Below are 10,567 nucleotides of genomic sequence, written 5' to 3'. Positions count from 1 at the left end.
CAAAGAACATTCTCTGCAATTCCTGTCTCAGTCCGTGCAGCCGTTTCGGGTCCTATCGTCATCATACAAACATACACACAGACACACAAGAACCAGCTTTAAAAGTTAGATTATGTAGGAACCATGTGAACCAGTGATTTTTTCTTGTGTACAACAGATACTACAGTATTTCTGCTTTATGAAAAGCAATATTTCAAAAACAAAACTAGAGATTTGAATTTTGACCACTTTTCCCCCTTTCTGTCACCAGTACTGAAGAACAACTCATATATATATATATATATATATATATATATACCATATTAAAACTGACACATTTGCATTATCCAGGTGCCATGTTTTGCCTGCTAGTGTAATCAAAAAGATAATGAAGATGGAAAGAATGTCTTGAGTGTTCAGCTACTTACCCACACACGCAGATCTCGCAGATGCATTTCTTCGCAACCATGTTTGGTGTGTGCGTCTGTCACGTAAACTTTAAAACAATTCCTCCGTGTCGAGGAAATCGGTCAAAGTCAAGAGGGAAACAAGTCGGCAGCAGGTGTACAATGCTGCTCTCGTCGTCAGGTGATACTTCCCAAGCGTTTTTCAAAATGGTGGGTAGCAACAGGCTTATACACCAGTAGGGTTACACAGGGTCATACGTAGCATTTCGAAAATCCTCGTCATCTTTCTAAATAATCAGAATAGTTGTTAATCAACGTTTGTACAAGTTCCAAGAGGAAACAAAATTCATAATTTCTTTTAATGAAAATAATTTCTGTTTAAAAAGTAGTTATGAAATGCTTAGTACCCTTTTTAGCAAAGTAGACTCATCCCTTCTTTAAGTGATCTCGCAGCAAACGATAGTTCGTGAGAATCAGGGTAGGTAATTGTAAACATTTCTGCCTTAGTAGGCTCCCTTGGGCAGTATTCCATGTGATTGTGAAACGTACTACGATGGAAGTTTGCTTGGTGTTATTTTAATTGTGTGCGTATATTAATGTGAGTATGAATGGGATCGTAAAGGATGGATGTAAAACAGTCATGTGGATGTCTTGTACGTGATGTTTTAATGCCAGACTTTTTACTTTTTTTGTATAAAGGAATCATTTATTTCACTCCCCACGTGAAATTTACCATCTCTCTCGCCTGTGGTCATGCTGTTTAGTGGGGTGGCACATACAAAACAGTTCCCGATCTTTCGCGTCACATGAAACTAACTTTTCGCTGTCAAAAATATCTTAGGCCTTTGAAACGCACTGCAAATAGTGTTGCTGAGTTCCAGAGTTTGCCAATAATTCATGGATCACCAACCTACGCAAATTGAAACCTAAATAAATTAAATTATAAACAATAAACTTGAAACAGCTGTTTTGAAGTCTGTTTGCTTTTTCTTCCATTGGGCTCTGCAGGGAGTGAGGGTGTACCCATTTACATGTCTCTATTGCAGCCAGAATGTGGCATGGGTTTGTTGTATAAAGTGTCTGTTTGGAGAGACCCGGAGATGAAATGATAGACATTGAAGAACGCTAGTATACACTGCAGGGATGTTGTTACAAATTCACACCTATAGCCTATATGACAAATGTCCTGAGCTCTTCAGCATCAATAGGACATTTGACCGCTTTCAGAACTTTCAATAGGACATCGTAATTTTGTGAAAAACACTGTCCATGGAATGGCTCCAAAATCATGTGCACGCACACATGCTTCAACACACACACATGTATGCATATATATTCATGTAGTATTTTCACCGACCATTTTTGCATACATTGTTTTATTCATTTAGTTTCAAATAGAACACACAAAAAGAAACAAACAACTAACAAGTCGCGTAAGGCGAAAATACAATATTTAGTCAAGTAGCTGTCGAACTCACAGAATGAAACTGAACGCAATGCCATTTTACTCGTAGCATCGTCAGGCCACCGCTCATGGCAAAGGCAGTGAAATTGACAAGAAGAGCGGGGTAGTAGTTGCGCTAAGAAGGATAGCACGCTTTTCTGTACCTCTCTTTGTTTTAACTTTCTGAGCGTGTTTTTAATCCAAACATATCATATCTATATGTTTTTGGAATCAGGAACCGACAAGGAATAAGATGAAAGTGTTTTTAAATTGATTTGGACAATTTAATTTTGATAATAATTTTTATATATTTAATTTTCAGAGCTTGTTTTTAATCCGAATATAACATATTTATATGTTTTTGGAATCAGCAAATGATGGAGAATAAAATAAACGTAAATTTGGATCGTTTTATAAATTTTTATTTTTTTTTACAATTTTCCGATTTTTAATGACCAAAGTCATCAATTAATTTTTAAGCCACCAAGCTGAAATGCAATACCGACGTCCGGGCTTCGTCGAAGATTACTTGACCAAATTTTCAACCAATTTGGTTGAAAAATGAAGGCGTGACAGTGCCGCCTCAACTTTCACGAAAAGCCGGATATGACGTCATCAAAGACATTTATCAAAAAAATGAAAAAAACGTTCGGGGATTTCATACCCAGGAACTCTCATGTCAAATTTCATAAAGATCGGTCCAGTAGTTTAGTCTGAATCGCTCTACACACACACACAGACACACAGACACACGCACATACACCACGACCCTCGTTTCGATTCCCCCTCGATGTTAAAATATTTAGTCAAAACTTGACTAAATATAAAAAGCAACAAAAACGTTCAGTACTCTTTTTTTGATTGTTTCGCAAACTGCAAGATTTGACTAGAAAATGAAATACTGAGAAAAAAAGAATTCCGTTTCAACACAGATTTGACAAAGCAGTATGGTCTCTTTGCTGTCAATGTCTTACCAACTAAACAGGGTTGGCCGTGAATAGTTAAAAGACCGTTTCTGCGAATTTCCTGCTGTGCCGACACCATGTCCTGTACAAATGACAAAACTTCTCTTTTGGTAGTTGTGTCAGTTTCAGCGGCGACGTTGTCATTGGCACTGTCATTTTCAAGAATGACGCCCGGCGTGTTTTCACCTGTTTTGTTACCTAAACGTAGCACAGGATGCCGTTGAAAGACAAAGGTGTTCAGCTTTTGTCGATCTTTGGGAGTCTTAATTCAATGCGCTTCTTCAAAATGTCTCGAACTGAAACCAAAAGCAGACGTAAGACTTGTAATCTGTTGGAGTTGTCTCCCGTACTCCTAACTTTAGTGTGCTGCCCAAACGGCTCATGTCACAAACGTTTCGGAATTCCCGAAAAAGCAAGATCCGCACTGCACAACTTCAGTGCACCTGTACGCGAGGGTGCTCGGTCGCGTTTTAAAAATGTGTGTATCTTGAAAGGAAAATAATTATCGCGCTGTCCGAAGGAATGGAGTTGTTATCGGACAATAACAGCGCTCAGTTCAAAATGATAGGACATCTGACCGCCATGCGGCTATGTGAATCGGACATTTGAGCCTTTTAATCGGTATATGTCCGATGTCCGATGCCTAACGACATCCCTGCACTGCAAACTTGAAACTGAAAGCTTGTATACTTTGTCATTCTGGGATCAAATGGAATTTTATAGTCTCGGATTTGGATATATAAGTGCAAATTTATCCCTGTCAGCATCACTGTCTTGATGACTGTTTAAGTCTACATTTTATTTTTAATATTCTGCTTTTCACTTGCAGCATCTTTATTGGACTGTGGCTCTACACAGCAAAAGGACTATTTAATTGGCGTGAAAGCTTGCAGTGTTTAAGATTGCAAGAATGCCTGCGAAAACTGCACAAGAGTTGGGAGCACTTCAGCATATTCCTGCAAACATCAGGAACATCTGCATTCTGGCTCACGTAGATCATGGTGAACACTTTGTCTTGTCTATTCTTGTTTCTTTTTCTTTTTTCCTTAACATTTATTCTTTCCTTTACTGTTTCCATTGCTGCTTTGTGTGATCAATTCGTCCCTCATCACGCACACCTTCCAACAGTTGCCAGCGTGAAAGAGCACCCATTGATTGATTAGCGTTCAACCACTGCCCATGCAGTGTAAAAGCTAAAAGTAAAACTCCTGTAATTGACCCCTCATGTGATTGACACCGGCATCAGTATAGGAATAGCAGCATGACAAACGAAATACACAAGCCAGCTAAAAAAAAAACCAACATATTCTGGGTAGACAATTGATTTGACTTTTTCCTCATAAAGTTGCCAAGTTGTGCATATTAATTATGATTTTTTGTCTATTATTAATTAATCCGTTTTATTTGTGTCACATTGATTTTGGAGGTATACAACCTTATTTGAGTGGCGGTCATGTGATCCCTGTTAAAGAAAGCTTTGATCCGGAGGTGTTCCAGATTGTCAAGTGGATGACCTTAAATGGCGAAGAAAGTTTGAATGAAATGACACAGGAATCAATGCTTTAATTAGGGTGCGAAATTTGTCGCAATAATTGTTTGGCTAAGTTTATAAATAAGTTTATAATAAAATGTCTACAAGACATAATGAAATAATAATGATAAGTTTATAATAAAATGTCTACAAGACATAATAATAATAATAAGTTTATGATAAAATGTCTACAAGACATGAAAAAGGTGGTATTGCAGGGCCTTGTTTGCAAGGACATATAACTTTCTTGTATGGCCAGTTGTTGCTTGAATCATTGAAAGAGATCATGTATGCTCAGTATTTCTTTTTTACTGAGGCAGCCATATATGTATCAGTTATACACACTCTGATGCTGTCTCTAATTCTTAGTTTCCATTATTCAGATTTTGCTCTCTACTCATCATGAGAATGTCTTTGTGCATTACATAAAAAGCCACCAGTACAGTGTTCAAGCTTTTTGTTTGATTTTTGTTTCAACACTACAGGAAAAACTACACTTGCTGATGCCCTTGTTGCAAGCAATGGGATCATTTCTCAACGGATGGCTGGCAAGGTATGATGCATCACTTTGATTTTTCACTGATGATCAATCATTGATACTTGATAGGCCAAAATCTGACTGTTTAAGAAATAAGCAAAAGTTTGCATGTTTATATTTTTCTTTTCACATTGCACAATAACATTAAAAGATGTTTGTGAAAACAGTTACATTTATACCTCTGCTGTTATCAAAAGTGTAGTTTGCAGCACTATCCAAAAACTCATAAAGCCTTCAAGAATATGGATTTTTTATTCACACTTAAAAAAAAAATGGATACAAAAAAAAAAGTTTTAGTAGCAAGAGAACAAGGTGTCCTATTATTGGTGTAGTAATTTTATGGTATTGTCAAAATCTATTTGGAAGACAGAGAGATGTAAGGGACTTGCTGACACTGTTAATGTTATCACTTTTGACTTATGATTCAGATGCGGTACATGGACAGCAGAGAAGATGAACAGAAGCGAGGTATCACCATGAAGTCTTCAGCCATCTCACTTTTCTACCAAAAAGGTACATCAAAGCTTTTATCAGCCACAGGGAGTGAAAAGCCCGGCGGTTTGGCCTTAGGAATGAGGATTTCATTAGGGCATCACTCTTGTTCTCAGTCTCAGACCTTGTCTTCTGTCATTGACGCATACTTTTTTTTATCTGACACATCTATTGTTTTTGACCCCAGGCCGGTCGACTGTCCGATAGTTTTGAAATGTAAGAAGTCTCTGTCAGAACAGTGTTTTTGTAGCCAGTACATGTTGACGTGTACATACATGTATTTTCAATCCAGGTCTAACTGACCTAACTATTGTTCTCTGAGTCGCCCGTGTGTGTGTGTGTGTGTCAGTGTATCCATAAGTGATTTTGTTCGGAGTGTAAAACCGATTTTCACAAAAGAACTGTGTTTTTGACTAGATTTTGACTAGTATGTTGCCCTAATAGGAATGCGAGAAGATACAAATTACGTATACATGATTTTTTCTCTTTCTCTTACAGAGGATAGTAAATACCTGGTGAACCTGATCGACTCCCCAGGCCATGTGGATTTCTCCAGCGAAGTGTCAACAGCAGTGCGACTATGTGACGGCGCTGTGGTAATGGTCGATGTCGTGGAGGGGGTGTGTCCACAGGTCAGTCGTGTGTGGTTGAACAGAATGTTGGAGGGATTCACTTGCAGACTTTTTGAATTCTTCTTCGTTCATAGGCTGAAACTCCCACAGTTCTGACTGTTTTTACCCCGCCATTTATTGATTAAGGCAGCCATGGAGGATGCATGCTTGGTATTTTCCTGTTCTATAACCAACTGAACTCTGACATGGATTGCAGGATCTTTTCTGTGCGCACTTGATCTTGTGCTATTGTATACACATGAAGGGGGATAAGGCACAAGCAGGCACATAAGTTGACCTGGAAGATCGTAAAAATCTCCAACCTTAATTTAACCCACAAGGCGCGGACGGGATTCAAACCCATGACCTTCCACTATGGCCAGCGTCTTATCCACTAGGTCATTGCGCCCGTCGCTGACTTTATAATATATCTACAAGCACATTCATTGGTATGGGACGCAGGAGACAAGCAAACAAGGAAGAAGAACTAGCAGACTGGATAGCTTAAGTGATTGATGAGTGATTGAACTACCGATTAATAGTGCTCAAGAATAAAGATAACAGGATTATGTCTGATCTTAAGATACCCACTTGTTGAACCAGAAACAAAATGTGTGGATGTACTAGCATTTCCATACACTTACAGTACTGCATTACAAAACCATACAGTATTGAACTTGAGTCAGCTTTGTTTTGGTACCGGTATAGGTGATGATAAGTTGTACCTGTCTTAGTTTGTAGCAGATCAGTGCAGTACTACCTGAGAAGTTTGCTGATACTTGTCATCATAAATTCTAAGCTTTCAGATTACTCTTGACCTGTTGCAGACCTGTTTGGTATTGAACTGAGAGCATGTTTTCTATTTTAGCTTCAAAAGGACACTATCTCAGAGGCTGGTGTTGGGCATAGAAGAGACTCGATGATAAGAGATGTTTTTATTGGACATGCCCCAGATAATACACCAGTGCAATGTCACAGCCTTTTGGCATGTTTCATCAGATTTGTATTGTCACAGCTAGGTGACTAACTTTGATGGTCTGTTGCAGACTCATGCAGTGTTGCGCCAGGCGTGGCTGGAAAACATTCGCCCAGTGCTGGTTCTCAACAAGTTGGATCGCCTCATCTCAGAGATGAAGATGTCGCCACTAGAGGCCTTCCTTCACCTGCAGAACATTCTGGTTCAGGTATGTGACACTGTATCGCTTGGATGACTGTCCTGTCATGTCCCAAACTCTTGACATACAGGTAAGTTTCACCCAACGAACAGACTTTTCATTTCTTTAATTCGTCTATTCAATGCAACCGTTGGTACCCAACACTGGTACTTGATCGCTATGGTGAAATTCTGAAAGAACAAACAAAAACCATACTCAGAACATTTGTGAAACAAAATACTTTTCCAACTCAAGGGAAGTAATAAAAATCACACTCACTAAACCACCTTGAAGTGGAGTACACCAAAAACGAAATGAACAAATATCCAAAAAATAGAACATTGTACGATTTCCAACAATTGAAAGGTTTTAGGCAGCAACTCTTCTGCAAAATCTTGTTAGAGCGTCTTTGCTATTAAATAAACTATTCTCAACGAAAAAGAGATGTACAATAATGTCAAACTGCCCACAGTCAGTTGCTGACGTAACCACAACCACACGTGGCACTTCGAGTCACGAACTCTAAATGCAAATGAAAGGCATCAAAACCAACCTAAATCATAGTCATGGTCATATAAAACCTAGAATATAATCATAATGAGTTGTTATCCTCATATATATAAAGAATAAGATTGCTTACTTGTTGTGTTTTCACGGGTTTAGCAAGTTTTGACAGAGCTGGGAGCCAGCTGCTGCCGGGTTCGGCAGACGACACTCTCGAAAGCGAGGTCGGAACCTTACAATTTGCGGATCGTAGCACAATAGGAACGAAACGAAAGTAAAGATAAATTCTGGTTACAGTACAATGACTGCTCCAAAGATGTTACAGGAACAGTTAATGATTCTGTCCAGCAGGTAATCTCTGTAATTTGTTTTCCATTTCAAGACTCCATCCAGAAGACCTGATTTTCTCACATTTTTGGAGGTCCTCAGAGGGCCTTGCGCTGTATTTAGTTGTGGAACCCTAATCATCTAGTTGTATTTTACTTGTTCGTGTGGATGTATTTCAAATATTATCTTTATATCTACAAATTCATGGGTACATCTCACTAAACAGTTTTTGGTAAGTATGATGCATGATAAGTTTTCATTATTATTGATAACCGGTACTGATTTGATGAAAATAAAAAGCATGTGAATTTTAATAACTTTGTGCTGCTGAGGAACATCAGATTAGTAATGACGAATGTTGTGGTTTTTCAACAGGTGAACCTGCTGACAAACCAACTCTTCACTTCAGAAGCTATGGAGAGAACCTCAGCTGTAAGAACTTACTTCATACAGTCTGCTTTTGCAGAACTAGAAAAAGCTTGCTTTAATTTTATTTCCAAATAGAACTTAAAACATGACATTTTGTTAGATAGTTTTGATTTTACATGTATTTTGATTTGTGCATATTTTTGAAGGCTTCAGCAGTTTCATATGGAAGAACAGTTTGAGTCGAGTCCAACAAGAAAATCTAGGCAGCAATGATCACTTGATGACACAAAAAATCACTCTGCTTGCGATGTCTAAAGAAGCCTTTTCTTAATCTGTGTTACTGACTACAGTAAGTTCTGGCTGAAAGAACATGTGGACATAAAGTATAGCTGTTGCTGTTTCACTGTACAACGTTTGAACAGTCTGTTTTCTTCCAACAGGTTCCAGATCAGACTGGGAGTACACAAAGTGAACAGGTATTGTTTTTCTTTTGTCTGAACACATCTAGTGCTCTGTTTTTAAGCATGTGGCTATACAGTATATTTTTATTAAAATTCTACTTGAAAATGTGCATGCAACTGCAAGTGAGGAAAAAAACAAATGTTAGAGTAAGCTTTAAAACAAACAACAACATTTGATAGCTGAAGATTTGTGATTCTGTCATTCTATTTTGTGTCTTGGATTTTGATGCACATCTTGGCTTGCATTTTCTGCTTAGGCAACATACCTGTCTAAAAATGTAGCTTCATTTTTGTTTATCTGCACTGAGCAGGCAAACAGTTAGTTTTTCTTGTGTTTGAAAAACGCACCTCAATGTCCAGTTTAGATGGAAATAAAATGCAGCAGATGTACTGTGTCAGTTTCTTGTCTGAGACAGTTCCTCATGATTGTGATGGTGATTTAAGGCATGTGCTGTTGCAGTCGTATGACTGGACCTACATAGAAGATGAAGAGGAGGAGAAGAACATTTTCTTTTCACCTACCACAGGCAACGTCATCTTTGCCAGTGCCCTGGATGGATGGGGTTTCTCGTAAGTATCATGTTGCTTTTTGAGATTGCCATTAATAAACCCGTTACATTTTTTGTTTGAATTTAGAAACAGGTGGACTGCATGTTTACCAACATTTCAGATTAAGACTTCAAACTAAGAAAAGATTATTTAGGGAATGCTTAAATAAAAACATAGCACAAGGCAAGCATAGATCTGTTCATACTTGTTAGTTGTCAGTGACTGTTTTGTACCGTACATGTTTAAAATGAATGTTTTGTTCTGCCCCTTTAAAGGGTGAGATTTGCTTCTTAGATATGAATTATGTTATTTATTCACTCATATCATTCTGTGCTTGTACACCTAACAGATTGTTGAACGCAACCCAATTCAAATGTATACTGACTGTACTGAAGCTGATGAAAATTGCCTTTTGTACCTGGCTTTGTGCATCACACTTGCTAAAAATGAAATCATTTTGAATATTCCTGTCTGGGTAGTAAGGGGTAAAGTTTTCTGTTGGCAAGCGGTAGGCGTGTCTTTCCCAGACAGGAAGATGTGCCGTGCATGTACAGCAGTCCTGGCAATGTACGGCCCCCGGCGTGAGCGGCCACCTGACATGTACGAACACATTTGCTCGGCATGGAGTTTTCCTTCTATATTTGCCCCCCCCCCCATTAAACGGCCACCTGCAAAACGTGGACGCGGACACTCATTTTCGGTCCCAACAGCAGGTCATACCTGCAATGTACGGACAGACCATCGTCAAATTTTCACCACAACAAAATCGATAACAGAGCAGTCCGGCTACAGTCGCCCTGGTTTTGCTCTGAGTGAACAGTGCGGCTGGCCTCAATTAGCTGACACCTTTCTGGCCACTGCCCCAAACAGTACATGGCTGGGGGAAGGGAGAGAGAGAGGGAGGGGGGGGAGTAGCTGGCTAAACTCAGTGGGGTGTCTGGTGTCACTGTCAGCAGGAAGAGCATTGGAGAGAAATAGAGAGGTGTACTCTTCCACATAATTTCCAAGCATCAGTTGTCACGGCATAGGGTAGGCAGTGAGGGAGAGTGAGAGCGGTGTTGTGTACAGTGTATTTCCGACTGAAGAGTGAAAAGTCACTGCCACAAGATCGGCATGCAGTTAATCAAGCCAGACAAGAAGAAAATAAATTACATGATTATGACATGCAGCTCTGTCTGCTGCTTTTTATTCAAACTGGTTTTCAAGCTTATTCTCGCAAAGCATCTGCACACGTGC

The 10,567-nt window shown here is 39.0% G+C and overlaps 2 protein-coding genes across 2 annotated transcripts in view; one reads left to right on the top strand and one right to left on the bottom strand.

Annotated features, from left to right (window-relative positions):
- LOC138975207 (stabilizer of axonemal microtubules 2-like) overlaps positions 1-601 on the bottom strand; it is a 12,834-nt gene extending 12,233 nt beyond the window's left edge. Inside the window, exon 1 of the mRNA XM_070347862.1 lies at positions 408-601. Coding sequence (XP_070203963.1) covers positions 408-448 — 41 coding nt within the window. The 5' untranslated portion in view covers positions 449-601. The remainder of the gene's footprint in view (positions 1-407) is intronic.
- A 303-nt stretch (positions 602-904) lies between these two features.
- The window catches only part of LOC138975166 (elongation factor-like GTPase 1), a 27,024-nt gene continuing 17,361 nt past the window's right edge, over positions 905-10,567 (top strand). The window contains exons 1-9 of the mRNA XM_070347830.1: positions 905-984; positions 3,625-3,796; positions 4,812-4,879; positions 5,293-5,377; positions 5,855-5,988; positions 7,014-7,151; positions 8,328-8,384; positions 8,762-8,797; positions 9,243-9,352. Of these exons, the coding sequence (XP_070203931.1) occupies positions 3,706-3,796; positions 4,812-4,879; positions 5,293-5,377; positions 5,855-5,988; positions 7,014-7,151; positions 8,328-8,384; positions 8,762-8,797; positions 9,243-9,352 (719 nt within the window). The 5' untranslated portion in view covers positions 905-984; positions 3,625-3,705. The remainder of the gene's footprint in view (positions 985-3,624; positions 3,797-4,811; positions 4,880-5,292; positions 5,378-5,854; positions 5,989-7,013; positions 7,152-8,327; positions 8,385-8,761; positions 8,798-9,242; positions 9,353-10,567) is intronic.

This window comes from Littorina saxatilis, linkage group LG1, assembly GCF_037325665.1.
Source record: "Littorina saxatilis isolate snail1 linkage group LG1, US_GU_Lsax_2.0, whole genome shotgun sequence".
NCBI lineage: Eukaryota > Metazoa > Mollusca > Gastropoda > Littorinimorpha > Littorinidae > Littorina > Littorina saxatilis.
Note: the sequence above shows the minus strand (reverse complement) of the source record. Positions and strands in the feature narration are given on the sequence as shown.